General features: G+C 40.5%; 1 protein-coding gene across 4 annotated transcripts in view; it reads left to right on the forward strand.

Moving 5' to 3' along the window:
- The window catches only part of KIF21B (kinesin family member 21B), a 90,530-nt gene that overhangs the window by 26,457 nt on the left and 43,900 nt on the right, over window positions 1–20,173 (forward strand). For all 4 annotated transcript variants that reach the window (XM_089514832.1, XM_089514829.1, XM_089514830.1 and 1 more), the window contains exons 2-5: window positions 10,951–11,173; window positions 13,128–13,310; window positions 14,519–14,668; window positions 19,104–19,238. In XM_089514832.1, the coding sequence (XP_089370958.1) occupies window positions 10,951–11,173; window positions 13,128–13,310; window positions 14,519–14,668; window positions 19,104–19,238 (691 nt within the window). The remainder of the gene's footprint in view (window positions 1–10,950; window positions 11,174–13,127; window positions 13,311–14,518; window positions 14,669–19,103; window positions 19,239–20,173) is intronic.

Here is a 20,173-nt window from a genome sequence, read left to right on the forward strand (position 1 = left end):
TAGTACGTATTGTATACGTACTAGGGTTAGGAAGGGGCGGTGCCTCCGCACCCCCCTAACCCTAGTACGTATACAATACGTACAAGATGGCGGCGCCCCTTCCACATGGGCGCCGCCATCTTTACTTACTGGACGCATAGCGTCCAGACGTGTCGCGGCGCTAATGACGTCATGAATGCACCCTTGGCGCTTCGCGACGTCATCAGTGCGCCGCGGAAAGAAGCTCCGAAATGGAGCTTCTTTTTTGCTCCGCGCGGGAGCTGCGCGGTTTGGCTGCTACAGCTCCCGCGCGGAGCAAATGGTGCCGGCGGGGGAACGCCGCAAAGCGGCGGTTTGTATCCCGCCTTAGACAAGTAATCGGTTTGATGGATGTACCCTAGAAAAGAAAGCTAAAGGCCATGTATGTTACTTTTAGAAAATTTGGCTATGTTTCTTTTTGTTCTGAGACAATTGCAAATAAGATTGTTTTGAGATGTAAGGTACCTTTACGACACAGCCCTTAGTGATATCAGCTGCAGTATATATATACTATTAAGAGGGTTGGAGAGGAATTGGTAGCTCTTTCTTCCTCATCTCACTTTTCCTGGGACTGGCTGTGCTCAATACATCATGGATGAAAAAACTTACTACTTTTACATGAAGATTGGACTCTGTTTGGATTCTTACAAGGTTGGATTCCAACAGCAGACACCACATGGTGTCAGAAGTAAATCCTTCCTGTATTGCAACTTGGACTTTGTATATTTCACAGGAAGAGTGCATTAAGATATGGATTCACTTCGGTCTCCCCCTCCTTTAATTATGGAAGCTAACATTGCTCAAAATTGGAGAAAATGGGAACAGGCTTTTCAGGTGTGTATACACACACACACACACACACACACACACACTGCAGCTGAGTATAGGGCTGTGTCTTAAGGGTACCTTACATCACATATACTTTTAAAATTGGAAATAGTTATGTCTTATCTCTTATACTGTTCCCCCTTTAGCAACAGGAAAGAAAAATCAAAGATTCAGAGTTGTGCTACTTACAAAATGAGCACTCAACACAGAATTCTCCTAACCTAAGAATCCCTGTCTATTTATTATAAATTCATCCAGTGATGCAAGAAACTTGAACATACTGGTATCTGTGTAGTGAACTCCTTGGATCCATTGTGCATGAGTTTTGTAAGATTTCTACTAGTCAGGGAAAGGGGCCACGGTATTCATCTTTGCTCTTTCCTTTTAAGTGATTTCTGGAAGCAGAATTAATTATGTGAATAGTAAATATTAGTAAAGTATTTACAACTGTTCTTTATTTGTGTAATATTACAAGTAATAAAATTCATCTGCTGCATCAGAACACACTCAAATTGATGAAAACCCTATTGTGAACTCTTAAGAGAAAAGGCCAGTTGGATGAACTAACTACAACTATACTGCTGGTTATACCCACAAAACAAACCAGATTGAAAATATGCTTGCCTGGCATATGGTTGCCATATGCTGCAAGGCAGAATAGACAGAGGTGGTGATGGGAAAGAAAGGAACCTGAAGGGGAGGGCCTGGGAATGAGTGGCACTCCAGATGTTATTGGACTGGAATTTATATAATTCCTCACAACTGACTAGGGCTCATAGGATTTGTAGTCCAACAGTTCTGGAGGGGCACACATTTCCTAGTATCTGTAGAGGAACCAACATGGTGGTGTGGTTTCAGTGTTGGATTAGGGCACTGGGAGGAGTTGTTGTGGTGTGCCTTCAAGTCATCTCCCACTTATGGTGACCATAAGGTGAACTTTTCATGGAGCTTTCTTGGCCAGTTCCTTCAGAGGGAGTTTGTCATTGCCATCCTCTGACGCTGAGAGTGTGTGACTTGCCCAGGGTCACCTAGTGGGTTTACATGATTGAGTTGGCATTCGAACCATGGTCTGGTAAATCATAGTCCAACACTCAAACCATGCTGGGTCTCACTGGGAAACCAAGGATCAAATCCCCTCTCAGCCATGGAAGCCTGGGTGACCTTGGGCAAGTCACTCTCTTAGCCTCAGTGGAAGGCAAGAGCAACCCTCCTCTGAACAAATTATGCCAGGAAAACCCTGTGATGGGGTTTAAATCGTAAGTCAGAAATGACTTGAAGGCACGCAACAACAGCAACAAGGATCTGTAGCCATGTAAGAAAATAAGTCTCTTAAAAGCTTATCCTATTCAGATGCACTTTCTGGAGTTGTCCAAAGCAATTTCTAAATGTTGCCAGCATAAATGCTTTAGGTCTAGTCACCGATTAGGTTTTAACACTACTCAGTACTGATGTTTGGGAAATGCATAATGTAGCCAAATCTATTGGGTAATGATAGGTCAGAGTTTGCAAGGTTATCACTAGAAATAGAGGAAGCAGTCGGAAGCTGTTTCTCTGTGTGACCTGCTCAGATTATGCTAGTATCAGTCATTCCTGCTTCCCCAGCCCACATTTGGGAAGATAATAGCTCTTCCCTTGATAAATGGGACCCTAAAGCCTCATCATTTGTGCCTTGTCTAATCTATATTTCATGGTAATAGTCCCCTGGTCATGGACATTATGGCTTAAATAGCTTCTTCCTTGATCTTCTTACATGTTGAATTACACCCATGGAAGCTTGTTTAAAGGATCTGGTTAGTTCTTAAGGTACAGTGTAGATTCTCATACATGGTTCAAAGAATTGTACTCTTGTTCTACAAGCTGTGTTCCAGTTGCCTATGGAGAGTACTTTGTACTCTTGATTAATCTTGTGAAGGCTTTGGAAATGCACAATGCTTAAAGCCATAGTTTTTGAGAATGTTGAGCCATAGAGTTTGTGGTCAGTGGTTTCAGTGGAGGAATCATCCTGCTGAATTCTTGCTGTGATCTTGCTTAGATGATGTTTTCTGTGAAAGATTAGTGAGATACATTATATGGTTGTTGTTGTTTTTCCTGTTGAGCATATGTTGTAGTTTTTTTTGTCAGTGTAAAAGAAAAAAAAACTGTAAAAAGAGTTCAATGACAGCACACACTTTGCATGTTAACCTTGAACATAGGCTACAGAACTGATGTAGTTCGACATAGCTTTAACTGCCATGACTTGATTACATGGAATTCTGGGATTTGTAGTTTTGTGAGATATTTAGCCTTCTCTCAGAGAGCCCTGGTGCCACAACAAACTACAAATCTCAGGATTCCAAATTAAATTAATTCATTCCACAGTGTGGTGGCAGCCGTAGTTTCAATTTTGGTTAAAAGATATTTCTCAGAGGTTGGCTGATTTGTCTTAGGGTGTTCCTTACAAATACCATAATTTGTTCTTATATTTGAGATGAAATGCAAAATTTGAGTGATAAAAAGGAGAGACCTTTTCCCCCAGGGATATTATTCTTATACAGAACAACAAGCAGAATTGGAACATGGGACCTGGTCTTGCCTCTGCCTGAAAGCAGCTGTACAGTCACAATAATTTTCAGTGATGCCTAGATTTTCACAGATTTATTCAAGTCTGTGCTCACATGATGCACAAGATTGATGTATGATAAAAGACATTAGTGCTTAGGCACTCTTCTCTGAAGTTTCGATTCAATAAGTACACATCCTGCCCTGAGTGGCTTCTTCAGTATTTTTCAACCTTTTTATAGCCTGCATTAACAGTTAACTGCAGTGTCTTGTAGAAACTGAAATGTTAAATTCACATTAAGCACTGTTTTTCTCTAGCTTGGTGGAAATATTTTGAATGAGCCAGAAGCAGGCCAGTTTGCTCCATAGTAAAATGGAGTTATAGGGTAAAGTTGGTTGGTATCATAAAACTGGGTGCGTAAAAAATTGAAAACATTGTGCCCTACTTTTGTAGCTCACTAAAACTGTATACATTTGTTCATGGCTGAAATCTGGATCCTTCATTAAGACTTAGGTTACTTTGTTCTTTTCTGTCTCAAAGGTTTACCTTTCAGAATAGTAAAGAGAGCTGTAGGCTTTTAATGCTTCAGGTTTGTTTGTTTTTACGGCCAATTTAACAAAGAAAACATTTTACTCTTGCAACATGCGTAAAGGATTCTATAAATCTGATGAAATATAAAATATGTAGGAAATTGACTCTTTACGTTCCAGTTACAACTGGAAATATGGATTGTTTTAATCATAGAAAATATCTACTGAGTTCAGTAAGCATCTTAACAGTTCTCCTATTCATATGAAAACTATATGAATACACTGTAACATATGAAGTACCATTTCAAATAACCTGCCTGTGGAATGACAGAAACTGTCAATTTGTGAATGGACAACAATACTGAAAATTAGTATGGTTTATTAACAATCAAAGCCAATAAGCTGGACTCCTACTCTGATAGCACACCACCTTGGTATCTGGAAATATGGTAAAAGATAAGACCAACTCTAAATTGTGATTCCATTCAAAGGATGGGGAAGAAGACATGTGGTTTACCTTTTAATATAAAACAACCTACTTCACACTTACTTGACAAATTTCTGGACTGCTATGTAATTATTCTTTGAATTTTGTTCTTCTCTAATTTTACAATGCTGATAGAAAAATATGTACAGTATAATGGGAAGATTTGGTGAAAATATTAGAGGAAATAATTTACAAAAAGATATATAATAGGAGATACTGTTTTTTTTAAAAGGAACCTGGTTTACAAAAATGTATGCATTAGGGAATATATACAAAATACATACAATTTTCAGGCATATAAAAATACTCTTTATGTTTAAGTTTTATGTATATCCTCTTAGAGGCCCTGATGTTTTCAGAGGCAATATATGAATGCTTTTTTAAAAATATGTATTTTGTGAAGTGGCGATAGTGGGAAACTAGGGCTGTATCCACACTACATAAATAATGCAGTTTGACACCACTTTACTTATCATGACTCAACGCTGTGGAACTTTAGGATTTGTAGTTTTGTAAGATATCTGTGAGAGAGCTATGGTGCCTTAACCAGTGCAAATCCCAGCATTCCGTAGTAGTTAAAGCCATGGTAGTTAAAGTAGTGTCAAACTGCATTGTTTCTGCAGCATGAATGCAACCTAGGTGTGATGGGGGAAGAAAGATTTGCACAAGTTTAGCAAGTCATATTTCATGGGTTTATCCTCTGTCTTCATCCCATTCATGCTTTGCTCATCATATATGCTCTTAGCAAAAGGGCTTTAATGTTCCCATGCCCTTTGTATATCCACTTAAATTTCTTTCTTGGTTAGAAGTGGTTTTATACTAGCAAATTTGGGAAAGCACTAATGTTCTTATCAAAGAGCTCTCTTAATTTGTGGCGGGTGGAGGGGGCACATTTTCTGATTGAGCCTGCTAGGCTTAAGCTTTTCTCCAATTATCTGGGCTTTCTATCTACATCAATTAAATGCTTAAGTCTGAAGTTGTTCCAGTCTGCGATTCCATGCCTCTTAAGATTGCTACCCTCCATTTTTTGCAGATTGAAAGAGGAAACGGCTGGTATAAGATATCCCAACCTATGCTATTTTTTTCTGTCCAGTGTGAGAGGACCCTCTAGTGTGAATGAATGAAGAGAAGAAATGAAAAGTGGTGGATCATTAAAAAAGAAAACAAAACCTTAAATTAAGTCTCTTAATGACTGTCAGTTTTTACTGTTTCTATGTGGGGAAGAATTTAATCCCTCTTTTACCAGAGATAGGATGTATTCTGCTGTGAAAAGCACAATTAGGATGGGATCAGAGTTGACTGGGAAATCGTAGAACCGAATCCTCTCTGTGAGGATCTTCCTGGACTAAGCACTTCTATATAGCAAGGCTGCCAGCAGGGTGGGGAAGAGAGAAAGCCCCATCTTGGCCTCAGGGGCCATGGCTTTCAGTATAAGACTAGAGCCCATTTGTGCTTTGGATGCCAGCCCAATTGGTTTCCCTCTCTATAAATGTTGGCTTTTGCTGATGGAGCTAAACAGCCAGACCATTGTGTGTGTCAGGGCCACTGGAGAAAATGTCTGAGTGGTGTTTTATATAGTGTATCAGTGTGTTCTCTTTTTGGGTTGTCTTTCCCTCCTCCTCCTCCTCCTCCTCCTGCAGAGACTTGGTTGTCAAGGCAATCATGTCATGGGGGCTGCTGCTTTTCTATCTTGCCAGTACAGAGAGACTTATATGCAAGCTACAGTGCAGCAGAGCAGCCTCTCTTTTTCTGCATGGTGCTTTCTGGGTCCTTTGCAAACTGGATGTGGGCTCAGTGATGGACAGTCTACCTTTTCTGAAAGGCTACACAGTCTTGAACAGTCTCACTGTCAGATGTGCATAATCTATCATACTTGCATTTGGGGGCTTTGTTAAGAGACATGGGTGCAAAGTATGCCTGTCTCTTAAAAAGCTTAAGTCTAGTTTTCTTGGCCTCCTGTAGGTCTCATGCTAAGGAGAAAAAGAAAGGCTGAGGTATTACTTGTGGTAATAACATCTCCCTGCTGAAAATTTAATTGCCTCTGTTCCTGTTGTTCCAGGTGGTGGTTGGTGGAAGACACTTAAAATCTTTTTTAAAATAACACACCTTAGTCTGGACAGAGGAAGTAGGTTAGTAATGTTAGCAAAATCAAAGGAAGATGCATCCCTTCGTGTTTTAGATGGGGAAAGGTCATAAAAGTGGAGCCCTTGCTTATTTGAGTTTTGGTTTCATGCATGATAATTTTCTAGGTCAGAAATATGACTGCAGAATTCTTGTCCACTGAAACAGAGTGCATGTAGTGTTTTTTGGGGGGGGGGGGTGTATGACATGTGCACAGTTCTTGGAAGGTGAGCTTGTAATTATCAGACCGATCACAGAAGGTGTTTACAATGTGAAATTGGTACTGTCAGCCTCATACTGATCACATTTCTATCTGCTATCATCTGCACATTCCACTCAGTATAGCTGAATATTCCTCAGTCCTTCTTTTCAAGTGTCTTCTGTCACTAAGAGGATTGCTTTGAAATTACCTGGGTCTGTACTTCCAGCTACCACAGGCAACATTACCAAGCTATATGCAAGGCTTTGTTAGTTTTATTTTTTTAAAACCTAAGGAAAATGTCATGGAGAAGGACTGTAGTTATGTGGTAGATTGCATGGTCTTCATATACAGGGTCCCAGATTCAATTTCTGATGTCTCCCAACAGGACTGGAAAAGGCCACAATCTGACAATACTAAGATAGTCAAACCAATAGTCTGACTCTGTATAAGGTTATTCATTAGTCTGTTGTAGCATAAAGAGGTATGAAGGACCCCTGTGGAATCTTTGAGACTAACCAACAAAATTTATGCCAGATATTTATTAGTCTCTGTTAATCTCAAAGGTGCTACAGGATTGCTTTATATCTCTTAGTATAAGGCTGTTTCCTGTCACTTTTATATTATGGATATTTTTCTTTTCTTTTTCTCAAGATCCTAGGGATTGGAAATAAGCAAGCATTGAAGTCTTTAAAAACACAGAAGTGTTTCAGTTGACTTTGTGTCAAGACAAAAAAGTAGAAACAACCCCATAAGTTTGGTTCAGGGCTTGACGGGATGCTGTAGCCTCCTTGCAGGGGAAGTACTTAGAGAGGACCTCTCTTATTTCCACTGTTTCTCAGTAGAGAGGTAACGGCAGATGGTTCCATCATGAGGGCATTAAAAACAAGTCCTGGTGTGACCCTCATTGTCTTCTAATACTTCTAGCCCACACACAGCAGGGTGGTTAAGCCTCTTCTAGTCTGTTGCTGAAATACTAGTTGATATTGTTCTACAAGAAGGGGGGGGGGGCAAATAAGGCAGCAACTTGTCTGGAGAGCTTGGAAAGGAATGAGCCTTCATGTGCCTTTTCCTATGGATTTATGAGATTCTTGTGTTGAATGAATAAAGCCCTTTGTGCCTGTGGCACTGCAGTGTTCACCAAGCTGTGACATAACATCTCAGAAGGGTGACACCTGCCAGGTCATGTTAGTGCTATTACCAGTCACCTTGTGACTCATTAAGCCCTGGTTTACACAGAGTAATAGCTTAGCTACTTCCATCTCCTTAATGCAAAGCTGTTGCTTGACCAACATGCAGGTGGTATGCACATGTGGGGCTGAACATTCTAGAAATGGGGTGGGAAGTCATGAGACAGCCTGTCGGGACAACCTGATACTACTAAATAGGTTTTTCTCCCCACCCCTTCCTTACCAGTATCTGAAACCAGTACTGATTTTCATGGTGAGGTATTGGAGCAGACTGCCCAGTAAAGAGATTGTTCTTAGCAATGGTATACCCTCCATATCAGGGGTTGGCAACCTATGGCCCATGGGCCGGATCCGGCCCGGCGAGACCTTGGGACCGGCCCCAGCCCGGTCCTGCCGCCAATTGCCGCCCCCGACGCAGCTTCCGCACCGCTCCGGGCGCCATTTTGAGTTCGGCCCCCCAGTTGTCTGAGGGACAGCAACCTGGGCCACAGCTCAAAAAGGTTGCCTAACCCTGCTCCATATTGACGCTTGTAAGACCAAAGTTCAGAGAACTACATAAAGTATGTCAAACATCTTCCAGGTCTTTAGATAGTATTTCCCTTGCACTTTTGGTTTAGCAGATCTTCACAAACCATAGCACAAACCTGTCCTGAGGTTTTAAGTGACTTTTTCTGTGGCATTCATATTTGCCTCTCTTAAATGCTATGTGATCAAGGTTGAGCAAGATCTCTGCAAGCAGTAGTTGGGGAAAGAGCTGATCAGCTTCTATTGGCGCTTCAGAAAGTTGGTCATTGTCTCTCTAAGCCAGGTGTGTATGTATAACTTGTGGCCTTGTGTATGCTGCAGCATTTCAACTCCCCTAAAATCAGCCAGTATGACCAATTGTCAGGGATGATGGAAGCTGACCTCCAGCAACTTCTGGACGTTTCAAGCTTCCCCAGCCTTGCTCTAAGCAGGACTTTAGGGTTTTGTTTTGTTTGGACTTGCCAGTCCCTTTCCCTCTTGTTCTCATGGACAACATAGAGGGGTGAAGGAATGACTTAGCAAAATTCCCCCTTTTTACAAATTCGTAGGGACTGGACCAGTATGGGAAACATTAATGCCTTTGTTGTTGTTATGTGCCTTCAAGTCATTTCCGATTTATGGTGGCCCTGAGGCAACCCTGTTGCAGGGGTTTTTTGGCAAAATTTGTTCAGAGGGAGTTTGTCTTTGTTCTCCTCTGAGGCTTAATAGTATTATTTACCCAAGGTCAGCCATTCTGATAGCTGAGTGGGGATTTGAACCCTGGTCTCCACAGTTATAGTCCAACACTCAAACATTACACCACACTAGCTCTCACACTAATACTTCCTTAACTATAGTCAGACACAAGTCACTGCTTCTGTTTTCTGTATGCTTGAGCTTTACAGAAATGTTCATAGACTGTATCTTTTGCATTTCTTTGCTCTTTGGCCCTACTGCTAACAATCCTCCCTCCCCATTTGTGCAGTTGTATATAATTTATCAACTGGGAATACCTTTTCTAGCCACAGAAACTGTTTCCTCAATGCATCTGTCAGTTTTGAAGATGCCACAAAATTGTTATTTTTATTTTTAAATATGACCAGTAACTTAATTGTATTTGGCTACTTTGTATTACTAGTTCAACACCATTTATTTATATATTCTACATTTTATTAAAAGAATATACAATCTGCCTTTCTAGTTTACAAACAAACTTTCCCAGTTTGACAGTGAGAAACAGAAATCTCATAGACCCTTTTTCTGGCCTGGTGTTTCCTCCCCCCACCCACCCACCCACCCACCCCCGTGTTCTCCCCTCTTTCCATGTTTTTCTTGCTGTTTTTTCTCTCTATCCACTGTCCTGCTCATTCAGCCTTTACCTCTGCTCACTCTCCTCCTCCTTCTCTTCCTCCTCCTCCTCCTCCTCCTCCCTGCCCACCCCCATGCCACCACCACCACCCCACACACACACGTTTTGTGTGTTCCTTCAAGTCATTTCTAATTTATGGCAATCCTAATCATGGGATTTTTTTGCAAAATTTGTTTGAAGAGGGTTTGCCTTTGCCTTCTTTCTTCCAAAGTCATGATTTGCCCAAGATCACCCAGTTGGTTTTCCTCGCCAAAGGGTGATTTGAACCCCCTTCTCCAAAGTCCTATTCCAGTGCTCAAACCCCACTATACCACACTGGCTCTCCTCCCTCCCTCCCTCCCCTCATTCTCTCTCTCTGTTTCTTGATGTCTTTATATCTTTATCATATCTTTATCATTTTTATCTTTTACCTATTCAAAGAGTGTGGAGGTCTTGCAGAAGGAAGCATTTCTACAAGCTGTGTGTAGGCCTGCCTCAATCCGGCTATGTCTCTAGGGAACGTTTGGGATGTGTGTCACCTAATGTCTGAATATAGTATTGCTGGCTCCAGACAGGATTTAATTAGCTGCAATTAATTAATCAGTTTAAAAAACAAAATATCTGTAAGGTGAATAAACTCATGTTCCCTTGCTTAGTATCCTTGCCAAGTGTCAGGCATCAGGATTTTGTGATCTTAGAGTTGTGGTGGAGAAAGACATAGGGACACACAGTTCTCTTGTTATTAAAAATGAGATATATCAGATGACTAATAGTATTCTGATACTTTATAGTATAGGGTAGGAAAGGAATTGCTTTACCAGGAAACAGCAGATGAGCAAAAAATTAATGTGTGCACAATTTAGTTGATAAAAGCTTATTTTTAAAAAAGTATTACATAATTCTAGATTTGCCTAATGTATTTGCCCAATAAATTTTTCATGATTTTTTAAATATTGAATAGATTGTATGCCTTTACCTTTCTGATTCTGTGACACATGTATGCAAGGTATAATGGAAGGAATCTGTTTGCCTGAACTCAGCCTTTGCGAAACTTCGTTTCTGAAGGCCTCTTTGGTGTTTTTGTGTTCAGCAATAATAACTGAGGTTAATAGTTAGTCTTCTAGGGTAGTTGTAGAATTAAAGGAGGATTGTCTTTATTCTTCTTTTCTTTTCTTTTCTTGTGAAGGATCCGTCCTCAGATGCCAAAGGAGAAGATCGAAGGATGTCACATCTGCACCTCAGTAACACCTGGAGAACCTCAGGTACTCCTGGGAAAGGACAAAGCCTTTACTTATGACTTCGTCTTCGATCTGGATACTTGGCAGGAGCAGATCTATACAGCCTGTGTGGGCAAGCTTGTTGAGGGCTGTTTCGAAGGATACAATGCCACAGTGTTGGCATATGGTCAGGTATGTGATTCCTTTGCCCTTTTCACAGCCTCTGCCATGAGCGAATGAGAGTAAGTTGGCTATTTGTCCTCCAAGGCATCTCTTTATACTACTGCTCACTTACATTGACAGGCTGAACCTGTCATCATAGCTCTGGCTTATTGTTTACAAGTAGCATACTGATATGCTTTTGCCCAATTGCTTCCACTGTACATGTAGATAAGCAAAGCATTAATTATTCATCAGTGGTCATCCTGGTCATTCCTATTCTGCAGGTGGTATATATACATAAAGTGGTTTTGTACTCTATCTCATTTTCTCTTGCCCCTCTCTATTTAAAAAGATACAGAATGTCAACAAATAGAGAATTTGAGAAAATGGAGTAGTTATGAAGAGGGAGGAGGAACGTGGACATAAATACAGGAATCTCTTTTCTGTGGGTTTTTGTTGTTGTTGTTGTTTTGGATGAACTGAAAATTAATTGGAAAATAAGAATAACTGTCTGAATATATAAGTTTATATTAAATGTAATGTATTTCTACTAAAATGATGACTAAATGGAATATTTGTCACTAATTATTGAGACTATGGTTTAAATAATTAAAATTTAAGGCCATCGGAGAAGAAATTAAAATAATTCAATAAAAATAAAATCAACCCTGATTTAGTCATTCTCATTTTGGTGGGAGCAATGAGTCAGCATGCCTGAGCACTCTGCCCTACACTCAATAAGTCAGAATTCTGAAAACTTCTGATTTATTGTAATGTTCAGTATAACTGCATACCTTGTCACGTTTGGCTGTTAAGAAGTGTTAACAGGTGCCAAATGTGGGAGTTTGTCTCTTAACAAAGCTAGGACTCTAAGCACCCAGTGGTGTCACTTGGGGTGGGGTGGGGGGACCACACTGGGTGACACCCCAGAAGAGGGGTGTCCTCTTCACCCATCAGGGCAGGGGGGGGGGCAAACATGCACCTCCCAGGGAGAAAGCCCAGGAGTGGAAAGCAGGAGGGGCCACCCCTGTCTCACACCTTTTGGCCACCAGCATCACATTTCAGCAGCCTCCACCCCCCACCTTGGACTGGGTGACACTCTGCATAGGGATGCCACTGTAAGCACCCCAATATCCTCACAATGCATTTTTATGTTGCACCTATAAGGCCAGCATGTTCTTAGGAGGTTGTGATGCCCATAACACCTGAAAATTAGTAAGTTGACACTAACTAGCTTGATTAATTAGGAGGAACATATAGAAAGATGTGTCTGAAATGAAATTATAAAGTACAGTATATCTGAGCTTGGAAAAGTTACAGTTTCCAGAATCTTTTTGCCAACATGACCAGTTTTCTTGCTGGATTTGAGATTCTAAAAACAGCAACCCAATATGAGGAATGTTTACAAGCCTTAGGAATAATAATAATAATAATAATAATAATAATAATAATAATATGTTCTGTCTTTTCCTGAAGGAACCAAGGCAGATTACAAAACAGAAAACGACAATAAAATGCAAATTACAATAAAATCACATTTTGAAATAATCCCTTACCCTCACCTCCCCCCAATCATAACCCCCACCATTAGATAATAAACACAATAACAGTTCAAATAATTTTACAAAAAATTACCAATACATAACATAGCATGATAGTCAAAGCACAACACACCATAACAATCAGTACACATCAAAGTGAAGCTTTGTCCCTGTGACACATTAATAACAACAGCAATAACAAGTCAAAGCATAACACAACATAACAATCAATGAAACAATCCCCAACTCTCCAACGGCAGCAAAAATAACAATCTATATACTTTGCAGTGATTCTGTGCGGGCAATTTAAGGACCAACGGAGCTGCATAATTGAGATCCCAAGGGTTCATGTTCTGTCACCGCATCAAAGTGAAGCTTTGTTCCTGTGACACATTAATAACAACAACAACAACAACAACAAGTCCTGTTTTCTTTTCTTTTAGACAGGTGCAGGTAAGACGTACACCATGGGCACTGGCTTTGATATGAACATCTCTGAAGAAGAAAATGGCATAATTCCACGGGCCATTTCCCACCTATTCAGTGGTATAGAGGAGCGCAAGAGAGCAGCACAGGAACAAGGTGTGCCAGCACCAGAGTTCAAAGTTAGTGCACAGTTCTTGGAGGTAGGTGCATTGGTGTTTGTGTGGGGATGGGGGCTTACAAGAGAGAATGCATATATGCAAATAGATTGAATTGCTAAAGGACTTGTTGCTGTTTTGCTCATGAGCAGGAGTGGACTGTTGCTTCCCTATGTACCAGTCCTGGGCCAAGTGCATTCAGTTGTAATCCAACATTTTTTGTTATCATGCCCATTAAGGACATCCTGTATTCTTGATAATAAGTAAAGATTTTCCCTTAAAAGGCAAGGTGATTCATGTGTCATTCTACAAAGCCTGCCAGTGATGTAGAACTGATTCTTTCATTAAGGCCTGTTACAGACAGCCAAAATAAAGCTGCTTCGAGTCACAGTGGAGGTATGGTGTTTCAATGATGCATGCGTCCTAAGAGTCCAGAGGTCTCACCAAAGCCACACTCCAGCCCTAAGGACTGAAGCATGGCTTTGGTGTGGCTTCTGGACTCTTAGGACGCATGCATCATTGAAACACCATATCTCCACTGCGACTCGAAGCAGCTTTATTTTGGCTGTCTGTAACAAGCCCAAGATTTCTACATGGGACTGAAGTAGACCCAGGCAACTGAAAGTCTAAATTTCTCTACCCTGATTGTTGTGAGGTTATCAGTGGTGACGGGAGTGAACTGTTTTGCAGAGCATATGGCCTCTCTATGCCCTGTGGTCAGGTCTTCACTCTTCTTGCCTTGTGGGATTCCTTGAATCTCAGTCTTCTCTCATTTTTATCTCTGTCAGCATCTTCCCTTCCTGGTAGACACCAAAGTGTGAACCAAATTCATGTTACAAGAAAATCATCAAATTATGTAACCAAAGAAAATATATCATTTCATACAAACTGTTCCAGTTACAGAATATTAGGTATATTAATTCTCACACAGAATCCTGTGTCCTGCGTTGCTCTCTAAGGCACTCTCCATGTCCATGCTCAGCCATTTTTATACAGAGGACTTTTTCTATCAGCAAGCTGGTGATCAACAGCTTTGACCACCCATGGATGCTGCATATTATTCAGTGGTGGTGTTTGCCCATGGACATAGGAAACTACCTGTGTTTTTTGCTATCCATGAGGTAAGGAGGCAGAACCAAATCCTCACAGATGGGAGCGGCAACTGTATTTTTGTTTGAACTTTATACTTGTGCAGTCCTTTGAAAATCAAGCAGCCTGTTCTTAAATATCTCAATTTTTCTGTCTTTCTTTAGTTGTATAATGAGGAGATCCTGGACCTCTTTGATAGCACACGTGACCCTGATTCCCGCCACCGGAAGTCAAACATCAAAATCCATGAAGATACCAGTGGTGGGATCTACACTACGGGTGTTACATCACGTCTCATTGGCTCGCAGGACGAGGTAAGTGAACCAAGTCTTTATACACAAGAACCTCTTTTTCTGTTCCATGTTCATTAGTCTGTGTAAGTACTTCCTTCTGATTCCATATTCACAATCACTCACATAAGTTAAGGTCTCCACTTTTCCTATATATGAAAGGAGTATGTATGTGTAATAATAATAATAAAATTTATTTTTATCCCACCCCTCTGTGGATCGCAATTGGGGCGGCTTACAACAATTAAAATATACAATCCATGCCTCCATGCATCTGTGTGGGCACAGATGCAAGTGTACAATGGCAAATCCCACCTGACTGTTGCTATGGTAAGGTGACTCAAGATAACAATCACTAACAAAAATTCTCTTTAAGATTAGCTTTCATTTATTCTCATGAAGTGAGCTTGCATATGTGCTATTAGAATAAATTGTCTTCTGTTACCACAGAAGCATTTTAACAAGAAAATCCCCTAATTGTGTTTAAGAATCTTACCTAATTGTGTTCTGATTTCACTGCAGAGGCTTCTGTCTTACATATCCTACTCAGCTGCTGACATATCTTATTTGAGTGGAACCCATAAAATAGTCTGCTTCTCAGTTATGAGTCAACTCCCAAATCCATCTGTATTTTTGCCTTTAATGATACAGAACATCCTCCTTGAATTCTTGTTGCCTCCTTTTCCTCAGCTGAATTTGTCACTCTGTTCCTTTTTTAAATTCTAACTGATACTATATGTGTTGGCTGATGGAAAGCACTGTGAATTTTGCTGTTAAAATTTATCATGATGCCCCTGGATAGATATCCTTTTGCTCCTTTAAAAGGTTTAAAGCCCAAACGTGATTATACTGTTATATCTATATCAACCTTTTTATAAAGAGCAACTGCAATAAGAAATGGAGTCTTTGGCTCCTCCTTTGGCTAGTTGTCCATTTAAAATTTCATCCCATCAGCTGCTTTTCTACCTCCAAGCAAAAAATAGATGTCCCATTACCTCTTCCCACACACAGAGAACAGCAGCTAGGGAATAGATGTGTTTTAATTTTATTCAGGTTTTACATGTATTCATGCCCAGAACATTTCTATAGAAGTATGGCATAGAAATTTCTACAAAAAATGTGTATATAAATAATACTTCCTGAATGTTAAGACAAACTCCACAACAAAGCACTGAAAAGTTACTTTTTTGGACTACAGTCCGTCCTCGCCTTACGCGGGGGATCCGTTCTGGATCCCTCTGCGTAAGGCGAATTCCGCCTATGCTCGAGCCCCATTGGAAACAATGGGGCTTGTGCGCGGCGGCGTGGCAGCGCGGGCGCGGGCGGGGCGCAACGGGCGCGCACACCCATTCAATTGAATGGGACGCACTGCCCCTTCTGCCCCACGCGCGCGCCGCGGCTTGAGCGCGTATGCTCAAGGCCGCGTATGGCGCACCCGCGTATGGTGCGGGCGCACTGTATTAACTCCTAGAAAGTGGGTATGGTCACTGGGGAATTCTGGGAGCTTTAGTCCAAAAAGTAACATTTTCAAGCTTGAACTTGTTGTTGCAACTGTCATGTGCCTTCATGTCATTTCCAACTTACGATGACCCTAATTCTAACATATCACAGGGTTTTCTTGGTGAGATTTTTTTAGAGGGGGTTTGCCTTTGCCTCCGTCTGAGAATAAGAGAAGGTGACTTGTCAAGGTCACCCAGTGGGTTTTCATGATTGTATGGGTTTTCAAGTCCTGGTTTCTAGATTTATAGTCCAGTGCTCAAACCACTACACCAGACTATCTCTCTGTGAAACTTATATAAATTTTGAACCAGTGCAAAATTGATATAAAACCTAAAATGATTTAGATAATCCCAAGTGTTCTTTCCACAGCCAAATACTTATTTACAGACTCCTCTTCATTAGTTCTTCTAAAGTACAGTATAGCCTCTCTTGGAGCCCTTCTGCCTGAAGAATGAGATATAAATAAATAAATAACTAATTTGTCGCACACTTGTGAATTTATTCCCATGTATTCTGTCTTTTTTGCGGTGATTATAAATTTCTCCATGACAGCTAAGCTCTACATACTGTGTTTTGCAACCACAGAGAATCATTGAGAGCTTCTGGTTGTTGTCAGACCTTTGTAATATATGGACTGGTAACCACTGAAAGGAGAATAATTTGCAATATTCTCCTTGAAGGGAACTTCTAGTATTTCTTGTCAATGTTACTTAGCAATGGAATGAATGCATAACTGGTGATTGAAGTAATTATACTTAATGCCTTATAATAGAGAGCTGCAATTTCAAAGCAGCTCAGAGATATATATAAGTATGTGCCATTTGAACCACATTTTTCCAGCAACAGTCTGGCTAGTCAGCAGTTTCAAGGAATTAGTAAATGTATGTGCCTTTGATAATTTATAAGAATAGAATGTAAAAGCTCTTCTCACCTGACAAAATCCAACTATTATTGTCTTTTTATAAAAAGATCCCTAAGAGAAATATTTGATTTTAGCTCCTACTAAGAATTCTGATTTCCAGATATAATGCCCATCATTTGATCCAGATCCTGTAATTCATATGTTGTCAGAAATATTACTTAGGCAGAACTGCACTGCAGAAATAATGCAGTTTGACACTGCTTTAATTGCCATGGCTCAGTGCTATAGAATTCTGAGACTTGTGGTTTTGTGAGCTATTTAGCTGTCTCTGTCAGAGAGCACTGATGCCAGAACAAATTACGGGTCCCAGGATTCCATAGCATTAAGCTATTGCAATTAAAGTGGTGTCTAAATGCATTATTTCTTCAGTAGAAATGCAGCCTTAGACCTTTGTTTTATTTCTGAGTGCTTCTTAGGCAATATTTGTTTTATATAATCATAGAATCATAGAGTTGGAAGAGACCACAAGGGCCATCTAGTCCATTGTTTGTTTGTTGTTTATTGTTTGGATTTCCATATACTAGAGATGGGAATAATTTGGCCTTCCAGATGTTGGCAAACTGAAGCTCCCATCATCTCTTACAAGCATTATTCCCACAGACCCAATTAAATATTAATTAAAACAGGAAGAATTTGGAAGCATTGAGATACATATATGAATAATGGTACCAGTGTTATTTTCTCCAAGAGAACTTTACTTTGAAATTTCTTTGTAACTCATATCTTCCCAAATCCTTATTGCTACATCATTTCGTTTTTTAAAAAGTGATTGAACTGTTTATTCTCCCTGGGAGAGGTACTGCTAGTACAGCTGTATATATTATGTACTCCAGGAATGGACAAAGTGTAGCCCTCAAGGCTGCCATTGTGCCTTCTGATCCCCTCACCTCAATTCCCCCAGATTGCCCTGTTTGTAGCAAAAATAAAAACAGAAATGGTGAATTGCCTTTTCTGAAAGCTTGCAGGATAAGCAGTTTACTTTTGGAAAAGGTCACAGGGCCTCCCTGCATTATTTAAATTAAACAAACAAACCCAATTGCATCAAAACCAGAAGCAGACTACCAGCTACTTCTAGGTTTGTCGGATTCATTCTGGGAGCAATTTGGCAATCCATGAAGCCCCTGGAGGGTCTAAAGGGAGAAAACTGCCCCCCAAACCCATTGATGTTGCTCCTGGTCTAGCTGAATTCAGTCATCCCACTTGTGCACATTTTATTGTTGTTAACCACCTTTGAGTCAGTCTTGACTCATGGCGACCTGTGGATGAGACATCTCCAAGGCTCCCTATCCTCCACTGCTCTGCTTAGTTCCTGTAAATTCATACCTGTGACCTCCTTAGTAGAATCATCCATCTGGCATGTGACCTTCCTCTTTTTCTACTTCCCTCCACCTTCTTTCCCCAATGAGTTATGCCTTCTTATCACATGGCCAGAATACGGCAGCATCAGTTTAATCATCTTGGCTTCCAGTGAGAGTTCAGGTTTGATCTGTTCTAGGAGCCATTTGTTTGTCTTTTTGGTTGCCCATGGTATCTTCAGCACTCTTCTCCAGTAACACATCTTAAATGAATTGAATTTCTTTTTATCCACTTTCTTAATTGTCCATCTGTCACATCAGTATGTGTGCACAGTTACTTAGGAGTAAGTTCTCGTGGGTTTTGTGGGATGTAACTCCAAGGTAACTCTGCCTAGAGAAGATGATTTTGAGCAGAGAAAAAGCTAGAGAAGAGACAACTGAGCATTTGTTTCAACTTTCCTCCCTCACCACAACCTTTTATTCAGAGGTGTATTTTAGCTAGAAGAAAGAAACTGAAAGCACTGTGTATCGAGTCTAGTTTGGCTCTCATTGTTATAATATGCCAAGGGGTTGATTTCTGACTAATAGTGAAATAAACATTCTGCAGGAAACTCAAATGCAGCCTGTTTATAAACAGGGTTGGAAAATTGTATGTTTTGGTTTTTATGTATTGGGAGCGGCAGGATGGGGAGGCTTGCATCTGAGCAGAAAATGTAAAACACAGACACTTCTTTTGCTGCAGCTGATTCAGTGCCTGAAGCAGGGTGCTCTGTCCCGAACCACAGCCAGCACCCAGATGAATGTCCAGAGCTCCCGCTCCCATGCTATCTTCACTATCTACCTTTGCCAAATGCGTGTGTGCTCTCCTGTACACTTGGTAAGTGAGGAGAGAGTGTTGGAGTACTGGTTGTGCACTTCAGAGTGATGTACACGTGAGTCAATAGCTTTTGACTTAAGTTGGACTCAGGTTACTACAGTGACTTGACTTGGACTCAACTTGGCAATAAATGATGGTCTGACTGAACTTGACTCACAACTTGTATATTTTTAACAGCCAACTTGCTAACATCATTCACTTCGAGCAGCAGACAAGACCTGCCCTCAGAGTGTGGGGAGTTTTTCTTGGGAGAGAGCAGCAAATGCAATAGGCAATGGCCTTGAGAAGGAAGGATCCGTCTGAAGCTTTTGAAAAAAATTAGAAAGCTCCTCTGATGTGCAGTAGGGACACTCTGCAAGTTAGACCTCAACCCCTGCAACACACTTGCTATTCCCTTCCGGGAAACATTCCACACTTCCTTTTTTACTATTCAAAGATGGCTCCCAGACGTGAGAGTCAACTTGAGACTTGACTTAAAAGTATCTTGCAAGGACTTGAGGCTTGACCTGAGACTTGGAGTAAAAGACTTGAATACATCACTGGCATTTCTTCTTGTTGTAGTTGAGAGATTAACTGGGATAGTTGTGCAGGAAATGGAGATACAGCAAGATCTTTTGGGAAAGCAGGGAGTAGGGAAATTAAATTGGATTCCATTATTTGAGGAAAAGATTAATTTTACCTTTACAATGTTGTATATTAAATTATGTGTATCTGGACTATTTGTTTTTTGTATTTGTCTCTTATTTTCCCTGTATTTCCTTGTTGTTTTTTACTAGATTGTATACTTTTGGCAGAGGTGTCTGTTATTATTTTAATTTTGTACAGTGTAATGTACATTAATACTATCTAAATAATAGGAAGCCATCAGTTCTTTGTCTTGATAGGAACAGTCACTTTTGGAAGTTTTTATAGACATATCTGTTACTTGGTAGCAA

This window comes from Sceloporus occidentalis, unplaced genomic scaffold (genome assembly GCF_023333645.1).
Source record: "Sceloporus occidentalis isolate IW3139 unplaced genomic scaffold, rSceOcc1.0.p SCAF_3, whole genome shotgun sequence".
In the NCBI taxonomy this organism is placed as follows: Eukaryota; Metazoa; Chordata; class Lepidosauria; order Squamata; family Phrynosomatidae; genus Sceloporus; species Sceloporus occidentalis.